The sequence below is a fragment of the Thermoascus crustaceus genome (assembly GCF_041956765.1).
Source record: "Thermoascus crustaceus strain CBS 181.67 unplaced genomic scaffold VTN00scaffold_8, whole genome shotgun sequence".
Lineage (NCBI taxonomy): Eukaryota > Fungi > Ascomycota > Eurotiomycetes > Eurotiales > Thermoascaceae > Thermoascus > Thermoascus crustaceus.
In genome coordinates this window covers 635,640-652,319 of record NW_027192534.1, presented here as the reverse complement: position 1 = coordinate 652,319, position 16,680 = coordinate 635,640, and the positions used below count along the sequence as shown (strand labels likewise).

Sequence of the window (16,680 nt, the reverse complement as noted above, 5' to 3'; positions counted from 1 at the left end):
GCTTTGTACTTTGTAATAATCTCATGGTTGATCTATTCTATCAGCGTCCGTGCTTTCTCTGGAAGCCTTGCTGCGTACGTAATATTGGATAGAACATTATGAAAGGGTATCATCCCATCAAACTGGACCGAGCCCAGGAAATAAAAGACAACAAGACAGACCACGAACGCCAGACAATATGCGCTTCCAGTACTCAAAACATGATAAGTCAAGACAGACAACAGTATCTCACTGATCAAACCCCAACCCGAGCCCCTTCGCCTCGACATCCTCCCTAAACGCAGCCCTCACATCCTCCGCCGCAACCCTCAGCCGTACCTTACTACTCCTATCCCCTCTACTAAAGGGCCCAGCCCCCAGAACCCCCTTAACCCCCATCCCCGCCTCCAGCACCACAACCCCCAAGCTCATCAGCTCCATGGCCGCCCACCCCATGGCTTTCACTCTCGCGCTGGCGCCGTTGAGCAGGAACTCCCTGACGGCCGTGCCCGCGACGCCCGCGACCGCGATGGCGGCGTCGGCGATGCGTTTCGCCTCGTCGAGGACGTCGCCGATGGTGGATTCGGAGATGCCGGTGCGGCGGACGCGGGCGAGGAGGGCGGCGAGGAAGAGTTTCGCCGAGAGGGGGAGGCAGCGGAGGGATTGTTGGAGCGGGGTGGAGGTGGCTTCTTGGATGGCCTGTTTGATGGTCGCGATCGTGACGCGGGGGAGGGGTTTGGGTTCTTCCCTGTTTTCTTTCTGCGGTGGTTCCGACTTCTGCTGCTGTTGTTTTTGGTTCTTTAGTAGGCAGCGATCCCGCCGTGCGGGAGTCTTGCTGGGTGTCGGAGGGAGGGATTCCGCATCGTCTATCTCCATCGCATCTGGGTTTGAGTTTTTATTATTATTGGAAGTCTCAGCAGCAGCGGAAGCAGCTTCGCTGGCCTGTTCTGCGATCTCGACGGCTCGTCGACAGATGTCGAGCGCGCGTCGAGCGTCTCCGCTGACGGCGGCTACTTTCCGGCTCGCGAACTGTATGGCGTCCGGGTCCACGATGTTGCCCGGCACATTGGCCAGCCGGGAGCTGATAATTTCCATCAGATCCGTATGCTTGTAACCTGGGAAAGTGATTCGGGTTAGGCCAAGACGACTGGAGATCTTGTTGCTCAGCGTTCGCTCCGGGAGGTCCATCGTGTTGGCAACGGCGAGGACGATCAGACGGGAATGGCGGAGCGCGGGCCAGTTGAAGAAGTTGTACATGACAGATTGGTTCTTGGTGACTAGTTGGTCGAGTTCGTCCATCAGGACGACGCAAGGCACTCGACGGGGAGAAGGATGGGAGAATTCTCTCTCGAGGAGATCGAGAGCGTGAGATGGCGAGACGCGGTCGCCTTTCAAGGCCTCCCACAGCAATGAGTACGATTGGTGCGGGTCTGTGACTTTCATGCCGTTGATTTCGACGAAGATGAAGTCGTCCATCTCCTCCGCTAGAACGGCCGCGTTGAGCTGCGCAACTACCTCCCGGACCGTTGCTGTCTTCCCGGTCCCTGGCGTGCCTGAGATGTAGATACAGGTGCCCGTTCCTTCGGTGATGGCAGCACTGAGATGGGTGTAGACCATCTCGAATTCGGCGTTTCGACAAGGGAGGGAAGTAGGAACGCTGGAGACATGGAGATTGGCCCGCGCTTGGCGATATGGCGAGGAGGCAAAGTGGGAAGGTGAGAGGATGCGGGTTCCAAGAGGAGTAAATTCCAGCGGTTTCTTGACGACAATACTGCAAATATCACCATGAGTATCTAGGTCTTCCTGGGTAGAGGGGGTGGCTCTTCGTACCGCTTGTGACTTGGCGTGACAAGGGTCTTCTTCCGCCGTGATTGAGGGGTTACATTGAGGGAGGTCATCTTTTGCTTCTTTCTGGGTGTAGTAGGATGAGCTTCCTGGTCCTTCGTGTCCACATACTGTGTAGATCAAGTCAGCATTCCCGTGCATGAGATCTCCAGCTGTCGTACTCACATCCTCGTCCTCGACGGCTTTGCGCTTTTTAGCCGCCTTCAGTCCAGTCTTGATCATGTCAATCAGCTCAAAGATCGCCTCTCCATCTTCCTTATAGACATCTTCCCAGATGAATTCGTCGGTGTATCTCCCCTGCATCTGGTTCACACCTCGTCGACAAATGATGCACTTATTGTACTCTGCCACAGCCGCCTTTCCGGATGGCGGTGTACCATTGGGATATTTGGCGTAGAAGACATCTTTGGACATAACATATGCTTTTCCGTTGATCGAGGTCAAAGGATTTACGTTGAAATCAGCTGTCAGGTATTGTTCGTTGGGTAATGCATCCGCTCTCTTCTTGTTCTTGGTCGACAGAAACTCATCCGGCGAAGCGAACCACATGATATTGGCAGACTTGATCACCTCGCCCTCATTCTCCTCATCCTCTTCCTCGAGAAATTCGACGATAATACCGGCCCAGTCCTTTCCTGCCTCCGGGGATTTGAGCAGCACGACCTGACCCAGTCTGCACTCGAAGGAGCCCATCCGGGCACCGATGATCTTTCGCGGTCGTTTGGCTCTCGGTCGTGACGAGCGTCTCCGAGTTGGCGTCTTCTCTGCATCTTCAGATATGGGGTCTTCAGACTCTTTTTTACCGTCCTTCTCTGTCTCGTCTTCGTAGATCCACTCCCATGGATGGTCTTCGTACCCGAGTTCGTCGTCGGAGTCGTCGCGGACCATACCACCCTTTGTCAGCCATTGTCGCGCGCGTTCCTGGGTATTGCGTCTCCGCTTCCGCGCTGAGGGTTTCTCTTCGACTGGGTCCATGTTTGCTGGGATGTGAGCAATAACAAGGTGGCCTGTTGTTGATGCAGAGCATCCCTAGGCAGAACAAGCATGGGCCAAGACCGAAATTAGTCGCAACGCGTCGCAGGCACCCGACGCGTCCCCGCGGGCCCTTTCCACTTTATCCATTTTGGGTTAGTCCCATATCGCGTCGTCTGCGGCGATCGTGAAGTCGCCTACTACTCCTCCATGCTACAGAGGCCTGTATGTAATGCCATACAACGTGTCTATCTGATGGGGCCTCCGATCTGGGCTCCTTGTTGTGCCTTTTTCACTCACATTTGAGTCTACTAAGTGAGGTAGGCTATTAGTAGGTTCTTGATGAATGCCAGACAGGTGAATTATTGTTTGACAGGATCCGTAATGCATTGATCCGTAACCTGGTCTGGTGACGTGGAAACTGTGATAGATCAAGCTGGACTCTAATCTGCTCCTGTCCGCATTCACAACGCAGTACCTGAAGTGCAGGCAAACCCAAGACTTCAATGCCTCCTGTCTCATTCATTCCCTCTCAGGTCGTGAATACGGCCTTCTCTGTCCCATCTCACCTGCTCATTACTTACCTCTCACCTTCAACTGTGCTCTGTAGCCTCTGCCTACACAGTTCTTCATCTTCTGCTTGTCAACACGCAACCAAGGCCGTCCAAGGTTGATCGTATTTACTGTTTGCGTGTGTCTCACACACGCAGAGATCGTTCTAATCCTTTCTTGCGGAAGGCTTATCCCTCTAGTTTTCCCTCGATTCCTTTGCCGACTCTCTGTAAGGAGCCGTGTCGGGAAATTTCTTACCTGGAAACCAGTTGTCTGATTTTTCCGTGCTGTTCTACAACCATTTCGAATCGATTCGTTCTCGAGTAATGACGGAGTAAGTAACTGACTTCGAACTTCCCCTTTTTCTCTACAGCACTGACACGGTCAAGCCACGAAACTTTCGGTGCCAAAGGTAGGAAATAACACAGCATTTTGGCACTGGAGACTATCAAGTCTTTCGTACCGTTTCCGATATGTTCCATTCTCTGACACTTGCCCTACACAGCTGGGCGATCCTTGACAGTGTGGATGGAAACAGCTGACGTTTCACGTAGAATGGCAGCTCCCAGGCTACGGACGGGTTAAGTCGAGACCTCCAACGGTTCTCCCGAGTGAGAATCAGTCGACCCCTCGTACCATACAGCACCAAAGGGGCGTAGGAAGGTACAGAGGTCTTGCCCACACAGCTCACCTCTCTCCTAGGCGTGGCGGTTCACTATCGAAACAGGTAGCAGTCACCAATGCAGGTCGTTCTAGAGGAGTTCCACGAGCGTCAAGGGGGCATGCCACGCAGGCACCCACTCGGGGCGCCTTTGGTCGAACACCACTGCGCAATGCCGGTCGGTTCCCGAGGGACTCCCCGGCCAAGATGAACTGGAGAGCCGGGGTAGAACCAACAAGTTAGTACCGTGGTATCTGATATATGGGGTACGATGACCAACATGAGACAGGAATTTTTCCGTTGCCGGGGCCCTTCGGCACTTTCAAACGAGAGTAAGGATATTCTATTGTTCAACTGTCTTGTCTCTATGAAGCTGAAATTTGCTAGATTCTTTGGGGCAGCGAGAGGAACGTCAACCAGAACGCATATTGGCAAAGAAAGATTCGAAGTCTTCGACGATATTTCTCAGAAGACGGGTGCGTACATAAAGCCACCATCCTACAATGATCAGGTAGATAGCCCTTTCTGTGAATTACAATGACGGTCCAATAATGTCGTTGAATAGCTCATTTGCTTGTGGGGGGAACCGGCGCAGGTGCTGGCCGCCGAGGAGCTACTGCAGCAGCTCATTTCGAAATGCAAAGCTTCGTTTCAAAAGAAGAAGACGGAATGGGCAAAGATAAATGCCTACTCTTCGACAAAGGAAGTGGTTATTGATCGTAGAGAGAAGCACGAAGTCATCATCCAACAGCTCAGAAGAGCACCTGATCCGTCAGTAAATTTCCCTGAGCGGGTAAGGTTCAATGCATGTTTGTCGTCGAGTCCCAGTGCTAAAATACCCGGTTATAGCTGCTTTTCCTTTGGCCAGCCGAAGAGCTTCCCATGAAAGATTTCCTTGGCCCCGATCTTGGGGCGCTCGATTTCATCCGTGCAGAATTTGGCTATCACCTGTACATTCCTGAAGGATTTCCTGATTATATCTGCGTGGCTGGTCACGACCATGACGTTATCCGGGAAATCGTTCGTCGCCTCCGTACCAAATGGAGCGAGCTCATGGCTTCAGCGAACATCAGATCCAAAGTGTACCTTGTCGAGCCTCCTGAAATAGGCCGCGTGAGAACTGAGATCGTCGTCAAGAATAGCCCACCCTTCGCCAAACCTTTTTTGTACGGAGACCCCTTGAAAGAGTTCCAGCTGGTGGTTTGGCGTGACCGAGCCCCTTTGATTCGCTCCAAGAACGATATTCGTCTTCTCAATGCAACGGAACGATCTCTTAGAGGCCTTCCCTTCTTCCGCGGTCATTTGCGAATGCGCGTAAACCTTGGATCGTTCGTCCTTGATGAATACCGTCTCCCGAGAGATGCAAAGCCGGCATACTCTTTCGAAGAGTTCCGAGAGATGTTGTTAAACGATTCAACAAAAGGGCGCTTGGTTCCAGGGTGAGGTCGGCTTTCTTGATTTTCAAGTACTCTACTAACCGAGAATAATGTGCTAGTCTCGAGCCTACCCAAACTGAGCTGCTCGATAGATGCTTTAAAGCTTCGCACATTCTTGCTCCTATCCCAAACACGGCACGTTCCTTGGCAGATGCAGAACCCGCCTACTCCGTGAACTTCGAGTTTTCCGGGGCTGATAGTGCTCTCCTACGGCTGGAGGCAGAGTTTTCGAAACATCATGGTGCGGAAGAATACGAAGTGACCCAACGTCGATGGGTCAAGCCTCAAGTAAGCGGACAATCCGGCGACAAGAGACCGCCCCTCCAGATTGCGGTTATTGACTTCGAGAGGTATATCATCCTTGCTCATGCTGGAAAGACATAGGCTAAGAATCTTACTAGGTCCGACTGGCAGCTCGAAATCAAAGCACTAGAATTCTACGACAAGTCTACCATTGATGGGGCTCTCAAATCATTCTCCCACTCCATCGGTTTCAGAAAGGAAGCCGCTGTTGGTGGTATCTCTGCCACGCCCAGGAGGAAAGTCAAGTTCCCGGAGTCAGTTCCTGTATCCAGAGTCGTCGAGAAGACTGCCCTTCGATTTAAGATCAAGGGTACAGAGTACACCCTCGAGATCGCTCGTTACGACGAATACAGCCGTATGGGCATTCAGGTCTCTCAAGGATGTGTTGTTCAGACCATCAACCCAAATGCAATGCCTGAAGTGCCTATAACCACCTGGGGCGCGTCCATATATGATTTGAGTTGGGATAACTTGTTAGGACAGCAGGCCAACATGGGGGTTGGGCACGCGGCGAGCTGGAATCCGAATCTCAACACTTTCTTTCGTCCCAAGAACAAAGTGGATCCTGCAGATACGTCCTCTGGGTTCTGGAAGTTCATCGCTCTCGTTAAAGAAATTGCGGAGCTCTTAGGTCCAAGGAAGGCTGGCCCTCCAAAGAAAGCTCAGAGTGACGCCGCCAACAACAAGGTGACTGCCCGTGACATCCCACCGTCGGTTACCAAACCGAAGACCGCAGCAAGCCATGTCTCGTCAAGCAGTTCGCCCACTGCTGACAGATCAAAGAAAACGATCGAGCTTCTGAACGCTGATCTGGGTACCTTGTTCTGAGGAACAGTCCTGAGGCGACAGAAATGGAGTTTTGTTGTCGAGAGTTCCAAGATACTCTCATATTAAGCCGTGTGCACCTGTTTTCAAGTTTGATAGCATTTCCTCCTCCAAAATCCCATCTCCTACAGTATCCTCAAGCACTCTCAAGTTTGATATCATTATTTCACCCAAAAGTCATTATCCCCGGTATCCCCAAGCACTTTTATCATCGGTTATGATTTTCAGCTCAATATGCTTCTCCCAGACTGCGATATTGCAACTTTTTGCTGCTTTGGCAACGATAACTCCACCCATGCTCAGCGGATCGGCGATGTTTTCCCTTTCATGAGTCAAATCCATTCAGAGGCACTGGTTGCTTTTGCTGATGCTAGTTCCATTTTCCCCTCGGCCACATTTATGTATCATGTATTTTCCTAGAGTATGCACAATAAAAAAGTTGCAGGTCAACCAGCCTGGCGAAATAAATAACATGATCTTCTGCATTGATAATGATACGGGACCATCTGGTGGAAAATCGTAAGCCCAAATCTTGTTTAGCCGGCACCCGCTCCAGCAACTGGGGTCGTAACAGCTTCGCCGCTCATAACCTTTTGTCGTAGGACTAATCGAGATGTTAGCCATTATCAACAAAAAGAAAAGCATGCGAGCCACGCATCGCCAGGTAGAACCCAAAAAAGTCGTATCAGAACTCACCATCCTCGACCACCCTCAAGTTGGCACTCTTTCCCTGCACAATCTTCTCCAGATCCTGCAAGTTGGTATCCAGATCCTTTACCTTGTCGTTGTAGAAGTCGATCGCCTTGGCCGCCGTCTGTAAGACGAAACAATCCCACCTAATGTCAGCCTTTCCTTCCCCCAAAACGAACAAAGATCCTCCAGTATAACAAACAGTCTAACATGACAATCCGTACATACCTTCTCAACATAAAACCCTGTTCCCACATCCACAATCACCTTCTCCCGATCCGCCAGTTTCCCCTTGACGTACAGCGAGCTGGTCAGCGGCACGAGGATATCATCGCCCTTCCCCTCCTCCGCGCCGCCTTTCTTCCCGACGACGCCGTCGTTGATCGACCGCACGCAGTCCCGGAACTTGGACTGCGCGGCGCGCAGCTTCGCGTGCGAGTTGGTCAGATGCTCGAGCTCGGTGCTCAGGCGGGACTGGAGCGCGCGGAGCTGGGGCACGGAGAGGGTGGTGACGTCGACTGCGGCAGTTCCCCGAATGGACGTGTCAGTTTTGTTTGATGCAGGAATTAATAGTTCTCCGGTTGAATTGGAGCGGTTAAATAGGGGCAGAGGGATGTTGAGAGGAAGGGAGGTCCGCTGCGCTGGCTGTTCACGATCTCTATCTCACGTACCTGCGCCTGGAGGGGTGCCGGAGCTTGTTGATGATGAGGATGCGGGGGTGCTTTGTGGTGGCATTTTTGTTGGTTGATTTAGTTGTTTGTTAAGCAGGACGAAGGATGCAAGTTGGTCGGGAAATATTAGGTTGGTTAATTATGTTCCTCCTTCGAGCGGAGAAAATTGAAGTTGCTGAGAAGGCTATTGTTCTGCCTCCGATAGTTCTGCCCGTCGTCATTCGGGCGCTCTTTTTTCTGGTAAACTGGAGAGCGGACCACATGTGGAAATAGTGGCTGTAAGCCTTGGGCGGCGTGGGTTCTGCCAAGAATGGGCGATATAGCCACGCACCGATCAATCGTGGACTTCACAGTATTCCAGTGGACATTAAAAATATCCATATTCCGAAAATGAAAAGGAACCACAGTCAGGTTACTTTGCTAAATTTGTAATGCAATTGAGATGAGATATGGGTATTTCAGAGGCTAAAGTACACATGTCTTTTTGTAATTTACATGCACACATGGCATATCATATACCGGAATATGGCCCGTTCATCATACCCAACTCTACGATACGCCGCATCCTACCTCCTATCTAGCCAAATCCATGACACCCTTTCCATTTTACAGTCGAGCAAGTAGAGACCTGACAAATTCTGGCAGACAGTCCAGAGGAACCTCTTCTCGTAAGTTGTCCAAGCGACGACACTGCACCTCCAGGGTTTGCTGCTTCTTCCAACCTTTCCCGACAACTACAATGACAGGATAGCCGATAAGATCAGCATCCCCAAGCTTCCATCCAATTTGCTTGTCCCGATCGTCAAGGACGACATCGACAGGAGCATTCTGATCAGATACAAGTGAGTCGTAGACCTTCTCTGCGTCTGCCTCCAGGCCTTTCGCCGGCACCACGACAACCTCATAGGGTGCCATCGCTCTTGGCCAGTTTAGACCCTTGGAGTCAGACAGCGTATCAGCGACTGCGGATATCATGCGTGAAACTCCAATACCATGGCAGCCCATTTGCATTGGCACTATTTGGCTCTTGGACGTCGAGCTGCTCGACTGGTCGGAGTCTCCCAGCAGCGCAGAGTCGACCGCGACCGAAGCCTGCAGTACTTCGCTATACCTGGTCCCAAGATGGAAGGTGTGGCCGAGTTCGATTGCGGTTTGCGACTTCAGAGCACCCGCCTCGCATCTCGGGCATTTGTCTCCGTCGTGGACCTTGACCAGCTGGAGGGCCTTCTTAGTCCCAGGGAAGCGGTCGAGCATTGAATACTCAATGTCAGTTTCCGCTTTGTTGATTTCATGAAGCAAGTCACTCAGCGGCGGCCGCTTGTACACCCGCACCTGCGAGTCGTACAGGTCCAATACCTTGAGACGTTCCGAGTTTCCTGCTCGTTTAAGCTCGGCGACCCATTGCTCCATTGGGTTCTCAACGCTCAGATCCAGATCAAGACCTGCTGCGTCCGTGATCGCTTTCACGGCATGAGAGTTGACCTGTCTCTCTGCCGGGTCGGTAGAGCCGTCCTGCAGAAGGTATTTCGGATACCATCCTCTCACTAGGGTCTTTTTGTCCCTCGAAATAGCCATCCAAAGCCCGGTCGAGATTGCTGGTGGGCCTTCGGAGCCTACGGTAGATGTATCGGCCTTAAAATTATCTCTGGGTTTCTCAGGCTCGACCTCAGGAGCCTGTCCATTTGCGAGTTCCTCATTGTAGACGTGGTCACAATTCGAACAGCTCACAATCGTATCTTCACCCTTGGAGCTTGGGAAGTGAAACTCGTGGCTGAGATTACCTCCCATGTTGCCAGAATCGGCTACAGCAACCAGATATGGGATCTTCAGCTCGTTGAATAGCCGTGTGTACGCTTGTCTCACCAAGTCGTACGTTTTCAACGCTGCTTCTGTATTGTAATCGAAAGTATACAGGTCTTTCATGATGAACTCTCGGCCGCGAAGCAGTCCCTGTCTCGGCCTTGGTTCATCCCTGTATTTCCTGGCTGCATCGCATTGTGCATTAGCCACGAAATTCAGCGCTGGGCTAAAAGAACTCACATATCTGGTAGACGCGAAGGGGAAGGTCCTTATATGACTTGACAAGTCCTCCTACCAACGTAGTGATCTCCTCCTCATGAGTAGGGGCAAGGAGGAAACGGGACTCTTTGCGATCTTCGAATCTGAAGACCTATGGGTAACGTTAATGCAATCACGCGACGACATGGTTAACAAAATCTTACCTCCGAGCCTTCCTTTAATCTGCCTGACTGCTCCCATAATTCCTGGGAAGATATAGAAGACAAGGAAAGCTTAGATGCGCCTATAGACTCTCAGAAGCTGCTGGGTAAAGGTTCGCACATGATACTTACCTACTGAGCGCATATGCTTATCTATAAGACGCTCCAGCTTTTCCTGTACCCGTAAACCAAGGGGCAGCATATGAAAGACGCCGGAATACGCCTAGAAAGTTGAGCCACTACCTCGGAAGAGACGCAAGAAAAATGCACACACCTGCCGAAGAAAGCCTCCTCTGATTAACAACTCGTTTGCGTCCTCTGGATTCTCGTTAATCTCTGGCGTCTTCCGTGCGACAATAGGAGCAATACCCTTTTCACCCTCGGCCGCTTTCTTGGATATCCCTCCAGTGGGGATCCAGAAATTCGAAACCCGCGTCCGGCCATCGGTCTGGGAGCTGTTAGCAAAGGAATACAATAAATTACTTGCTGATAGAAAGATATCCATACATGATATTGGCACTTTAGAGCACTATAATAGCGAATTCGAAGAACACATGGCCGATGTACACCCGAAATGCGGCCCGGGCCTGGGCGGAGCCCGAAAAACATAGAAAGCGATTTTGGAATGAGCGCAACAATCGCAAACCAAAGGTCTCAGTAGGCAGACGGACAATGTATCATTACAGAACTAAGGAAATCATAGAGAAATCACAATTTCGACAATTCACTGCTGTTTCAGTGGAATCAGTTTCCTCGCGAGATGGAGCATCTCCGAGGCCGCGGACATTTGACGTGGTCCGAGCGTCTAGATACCGGCGATCGCAAAACTATTCTCCGGCGGCCTCGAATCTTTAGCAGGATAATTTTGGATTTGGGGCGGCAGAAAAAACCGCGATTTCTCGTCTCGACAAGGCTATCTCGATGGCGAAGAGCAAGGGCAGGCGCTCTTCTGGGGCTGACACCGCTATTCCAAATGGCGGTGTCGCCGTCAATGATTCCTCGAATGTCACGGACGCCCTCCCCAGCCTGGACGAGAGCGCGCTGGCGAACTTGACCCAAAAAATTGAACAGAGGCTACAGGGCAACAACGGGACACCGAAAAACTCGCAGAAGAAGCCCAAGGGCCCCGCGAACAATACGCCGAAGAAGGACAATGAGGCTGGTCAAAAGGCGGGAGGAAAGCAGGATTCTAAAAAGGGCAAAAAGCGGGATCGCAATGGGGACGTGATCGCGAGGGAAGAAAAGAACGCCGGAAAGACGAAGCAGTCGAAGTCGCAAGGCGATGACAAGAACGATGCTCTGCGACAAGAAATTTTGGCGCTCGGCGGCAGCAATGAGGACTACGATCTTATTGCGGGGGTTGATTCAGACGCCGAAGAGGAGAATCAGGCCAATGCGCCCGCCAAATCGAAGAGCAAGGCGGACGAAGATAAGCTCCGAAAAGAGCTTGCCAAGATGTTGGAGGATGCTGGGCAAGTTGTTCCAGAGGATGCTGAGGAGGAAGACGACGCGGAGGACCAAGACGTAGAGATCTCCGATGTGGAAGAAGATGTGCCCCCACCTCCACCACCGAAGGCTACGAAAGAAGCGCCAAAACAGAAAGAAGTGCAGAAGTCAAAGGAAGAGTCGAAGAAAGAGCCTGATGCCAAGGCATCTGCGGCAGGAAACGAAAGAGAAGCGCTGCCAAAAGCATTTTCTAAACTTGTGGGTACTCTGCAACACATGGATCCAGGCGGTTTATTAACTGCATTTTACAGACCATTCCTCCAAGACCCGACTGGTATTCCACTCCTCTGCCACCGATCTCTGCTTCGAAACATGACAATGTACTGCCCCGCCATCTTGTGGACCGTGTACGCCAATATGCTAGGTCTTTGCTGGAAAAAGAAAACGAGGCCTATACGCAAGCGCAACAGACATCGTCATCCTACAAGTTCTACTCTACCATCATGTCAACCGGAACTCTAAGCGACAAGATCTCCGCATTTACACTCGCCGTTCAGGAGTCTCCGGTCCACAATATGAAGGCGCTGGAGAATTTGATCGGACTAGCGAGAAAGCGGAGCCGTGCGCAAGCCGTTGAAGTTCTTAGGTCTCTCAAGGATATGTTTGCTCAGGGAACCTTGCTTCCCTGTGACCGTAGACTGAAGACCTTCGCGAACCAGCCATCTCTTGCGGCTGCTTTTCAAAGTGCCGGTAGCAAATGGACCGAAAGGGATCCTCTGCCAGGAGGCCTTCAACCCAGTCATCTCATCATCTGGGCCTTCGAGGACTATCTCAAAGAGCAGTACTTCGAGGTTCTGAAGATCCTGGAAGTATGGTGTAACGATGAGATTGAGTTTTCCCGATCGAGAGCCGTGAGCTATGTCTACGAATTGCTCAAGGAAAAGCCAGAACAGGAGGCGAATCTTCTTCGGCTTTTGGTCAACAAGCTTGGTGATCCAGGCAGAAAGATTGCATCGCGGGCCTCGTACCTGCTGCTTCAGCTTGAGCAGGCACACCCCTTGATGAAGGCAACTATCATTAAGTCCATCGAGTCTGAACTGCTCTTCCGGCCAGGCCAGAGCCAGCATGCAAAATACTACGCGGTCATCACGCTCAACCAGACCATTCTGAGCAAAAAGGAGGAGCAAGTTGCGGTGCAGCTGCTTGACATCTACTTCTCTCTGTTCGTCGCTCTGCTGAAGCCGACCAAAGATGACAAGTTCCAGAAGAACCAGAAGGGCGGCAAATTTGCGAAAGGCGACAAGAAGGCTAAAGGAAAGAAAGAACTGGCTAAGAGACAGAATCCGGATGAAGAACTTCGAGAAAAGCTAATCTCCGCGGTCTTGACTGGCGTTAACCGGGCTTATCCTTTCACGAACGCCGATTCTGAGCGGTACGTCTTCTATATTTCCCCTCTTTCACGGGACTACTCGTTCGGCTAATAAATCCTTCAGTCTCGCAAGGCATATTGATACCCTGTTCCGCATCACCCACTCCTCGAACTTTAACACGAGCATTCAGGCGCTCATGCTTATCCAGCAGCTCACATATTCCCATCAAGTATCTGCGGATCGTTTCTACAGGACACTTTACGAGTCTCTCCTCGACCCCCGTGTTGCTACTTCATCTAAGCAATCTATGTATCTGAACCTTTTGTACAAGGCTCTAAAGAACGACTTGAATGTGAAACGAGTCAAGGCTTTTGTGAAGCGCATCGTTCAGGTCCTCGGATTGCACCAGCCGTCGTTCATCTGCGGTGTCTTTTACTTGATCCGTGAGCTTGAAAAGACATTCTCTGGTCTCCAGACTCTGGTTGATCAGCCAGAGGAGAACGAGAGTGATGATGAGGAGGTCTTCCGAGATATGCCTGACGAAGATGACGAGCAGCAGCAAGGACAAGCTGCAACTCAATCTGCAGAAACCACGCCACAGAAACCTAAGAACGGCTATGACCCTCGCAAGAGAGATCCCGAACATAGCAACGCTGACAAGAGCTGTCTCTGGGAACTTGTAAGCAGCAGCCCCCCTTCCTAACTCCCACCATCGACTTCTGAATTCTGTTAAATGGTACTAATGGGTATTCGACAGCTTCCCTACCTCTCACACTTCCACCCCTCCGTCTCCGTCAATGCAGGCTACCTCCTCACCCACACCCCGATGTCCGGAAAGCCTGACTTGACCCTGCACACCCTGACCCACTTCCTCGACCGCTTCGTCTACCGCAGCCCCAAGGCGCACCAGATGCCCAAAGGTTCCTCGATCATGCAGCCCCTCGCTGGCGGCGACACCAGCGGTCTGCTCGTCACGAGCGGCGCCGCGGCCGGTACCCAGCAGGAGCCCGTCAACTCGGAGGCCTTCTGGCGGAAACGTGCCGACCAGGTCGCGGCCGAGGATGTCTTCTTCCATGAGTACTTCAACCGGGTTGGAAAGGACAAGGAGAAGAGCCGGAAGGAGAAGAAGAAGGCTGCTAAGGACCCTGTCGAGCGGGACGAGGAAGCCGATGATCTCAGCGACAATGAATCCGAGATCTGGAAGGCGCTGGTGGAGTCGCAGCCTGAGTTGGAGGGTGCCGACGACAGCGATGACGATCTCAACATGGATGATCTGGAATCTGCTTTCGATGACGATGAAGACGAGGATGAAGGTGAGCAAGGAGGAGACGACGACGTCATCTTTAACGATGAGTCTGACGAGGAAGAAGGAGAAGAGGAAAAGGAAGAAGAAGAAGAAGAAGAAGAAATGGAAGAGAAGAAGAAGTCCACCAAGGCCGATAAGAAGGAGAAAGCGAAGAAGGCCGAAGCAGAGCAGTCTGACGAAGAGGCCTTTGACATGGACGTCTCAGACGATGACGCCTTCCGTGACAGCGATGAGGATCTGCCTTCGGACATGGAGATTGGCGGAGTCAAGATCCCGTCGACTGCCGACGACAAGGACAAGGACGACGACGGTGCTTCCGGACGGAAGAAGAGACGCAAGCTCAAGCACCTGCCTACGTTCGCGTCTGTGGATGACTACGCTGCACTGCTGGCTGGGGAGGATGATGGGATGTAATCTGCTGATGCAGGTTCTGCATGCCTATAGTGTAGATAGATACCTTCGTGCTCTATTTATTTTCCTGTACGTATTCCAAAAGAGGGTTGTCAATAGGGTGGACGACAAAAAGCAAAAAAGGATTTCATGTTGGTCAGGAGGTAATTTCATTTGATCGGCTCCCTGATGTTTACCTAACTGTACATGCTCGACTCGCGCAGTCATCTGGTTCTACATACCTGGTACCTACCACGGAAAAATCTACGGGCACCCACCCTGCTGACTGCCCTTCTTGTTTGCAGTAGGCAAGAGGCGCTGCCTTTTAAACTCACCCGATACAAGATTGGGGGATTCGGGCTCACGTCCAGTGTCTCAGCCGCACCACAAATCCAGTTTTATTCCCTCCAGGTTGGCAAGAGCCTACCTAAGAAAACCATGTGAACAGCTCCCAATGACTCTCTCTCAACTTCCGGATCCTCGTTAGTTAGTATCGGTACCGAGTCGAATAGTCCTTTGGACCAGCTACTAAACCCTTTCCCTTCTTCGCGCCGCGGTAGATAGTTTTGATGATATCGATTAGCTCCTGCTTGTTCTCACTGATTTCACGTTCGCACATCTCTGTCAGCCGTTGTAAACGGAAATAGTTGTAGCAAGGTCGTTGGCAGACCTACAGTACCCAGTTCATCTTATTGTTATTACCGGTTCCGAAATCACCTGGAAAAGACCCAAATTAGCTTTATAACCCAAAGCAGGTATATAAGACATTGCAGGAAACTTACACATGATGTGTTTATTTCTGAAAAAGAACTAAAAGTGGGCCAAGTTAGCTCCTATCCTATCCAATCCAAGCTTCGATCACTGTGGAAAAGGGTGTCCATGTACCGTACAGTACATACCATTATTGTCATCGGGTCCTATAGTTCATACATAGTGTTGAAATCCGGGACCTCGTCAATGTCACATAGGTAGATGACAGCAAGGTGTTTCACCCTTTCCGCGATTTTCGAGAGCACGTCATCCTTTGGGAGACTGTCTGGATCTCCAACCCTGCCAAAGCGGATTACAACAAGGCGTTCGCTTTCGTTCAGAATTGCTTGGTCGACATGCCAGCCGGAATGGGGATGAGGGAGCACGATGAGCCCATTGCGAAGTTCGGTTGACTCCGTTTCTGAGAGAGAAGGAAGAGTGGACTGTATAGGTATAGAATATGTGGAGGTAGAGGTTTGCGCGATAAGATTGTGCTGGTGGATATGCTGTGCCACTACGTGTGATTCCCCGCATCCTCTTAAGACAATGGGGTCTACCAGGCAAAGGTTAGCGGCATAGACCTTTAAAAAGTTTCTCTTAATGCTCTATAGAATATTATATCTGTTTTCTTACCCAAAGGAGTCCATGAACATTTCAAGTCATGTTCACGGTGTTGAGAAATTCCCGCCGCTTGGAAGGGGGTGGCAGATTACCTAACCTACCTAACCTAGTTAACTAACTAACTAGTTAACTAGTTAACGTAGTTATAGTTAGTTAAGTTAGTTACCTATTCTGTTGTCCTTCGGCGAACTACATCAATAGCACAAGTCTAACGATCGACGCCAGACTGACCCTGACAGCACATGGAGCCACCTAACAACTGTGTAAGGCAGTTCGAGTTTGGACTAGAGCCCGTTGGACCCCGCAATCATAGGGGACTGCATAACGTCCTCCTCTTCGACATGGTCACGTGCATTATCAACCAAGATAGGTATACTGTTTGAATGTGGCATGGGAAGTGTTCAAGAAAGCAGAGAAAAGAGGAAAGGGGGAATCAAGTTATAGGAGCTGTCCCCTATTTATTTGTATTCAGAATATCTCTCATGCTTAGTGTCCTTGCTAAATGGCCTCGCTCACAAGCTCTCATGTTGCTCACCTTAGCTCACAAAAGCTTTAAAGGCTGAGATGCATCTAGATATTGTCTACAAGGAATTAAGCGCAATGGAATCTGACTGAAGTTGTAACCTAAATTAACTGGCGACCAT

The 16,680-nt window shown here is 51.0% G+C and overlaps 5 protein-coding genes across 5 annotated transcripts; 2 read left to right on the top strand and 3 right to left on the bottom strand.

Moving 5' to 3' along the window:
- Nucleotides 1-228: 228 nt before the first annotated feature.
- Nucleotides 229-2,799, bottom strand: VTN00DRAFT_9809 (uncharacterized protein; the record flags this gene model as incomplete). The annotated part of the gene is made up of 3 exons (XM_069436805.1): nt 229-1,750; nt 1,810-1,934; nt 1,990-2,799. The coding sequence occupies 3 exons, from the start codon at nt 2,797-2,799 to the stop codon at nt 229-231; spliced, it is 2,457 nt and encodes an 818-aa protein (XP_069284408.1).
- A 1,490-nt stretch (nt 2,800-4,289) lies between these two features.
- On the top strand, nt 4,290-6,576 carry VTN00DRAFT_9808 (uncharacterized protein; the record flags this gene model as incomplete). Its single annotated transcript, XM_069436804.1, has 6 exons — nt 4,290-4,341; nt 4,397-4,485; nt 4,575-4,802; nt 4,859-5,448; nt 5,505-5,795; nt 5,847-6,576. 6 exons carry the CDS (start codon nt 4,290-4,292, stop codon nt 6,574-6,576), a joined length of 1,980 nt encoding a protein of 659 aa, XP_069284407.1.
- A 533-nt stretch (nt 6,577-7,109) lies between these two features.
- Nucleotides 7,110-7,998, bottom strand: VTN00DRAFT_9807 (uncharacterized protein; the record flags this gene model as incomplete). Its single annotated transcript, XM_069436803.1, has 4 exons — nt 7,110-7,177; nt 7,270-7,387; nt 7,492-7,781; nt 7,935-7,998. 4 exons carry the CDS (start codon nt 7,996-7,998, stop codon nt 7,110-7,112), a joined length of 540 nt encoding a protein of 179 aa, XP_069284406.1.
- Nucleotides 7,999-8,540: 542 nt separating this feature from the next.
- Nucleotides 8,541-10,762, bottom strand: VTN00DRAFT_9806 (uncharacterized protein; the record flags this gene model as incomplete). The annotated part of the gene is made up of 7 exons (XM_069436802.1): nt 8,541-9,919; nt 9,975-10,104; nt 10,157-10,236; nt 10,286-10,376; nt 10,428-10,471; nt 10,523-10,601; nt 10,661-10,762. The coding sequence occupies 7 exons, from the start codon at nt 10,760-10,762 to the stop codon at nt 8,541-8,543; spliced, it is 1,905 nt and encodes a 634-aa protein (XP_069284405.1).
- A 312-nt stretch (nt 10,763-11,074) lies between these two features.
- VTN00DRAFT_9805 (uncharacterized protein) lies at nt 11,075-14,689 on the top strand (the record flags this gene model as incomplete). The annotated part of the gene is made up of 4 exons (XM_069436801.1): nt 11,075-11,857; nt 11,911-13,031; nt 13,093-13,648; nt 13,727-14,689. The coding sequence occupies 4 exons, from the start codon at nt 11,075-11,077 to the stop codon at nt 14,687-14,689; spliced, it is 3,423 nt and encodes a 1,140-aa protein (XP_069284404.1).
- Between the last annotated feature and the right edge of the window lie 1,991 nt (nt 14,690-16,680).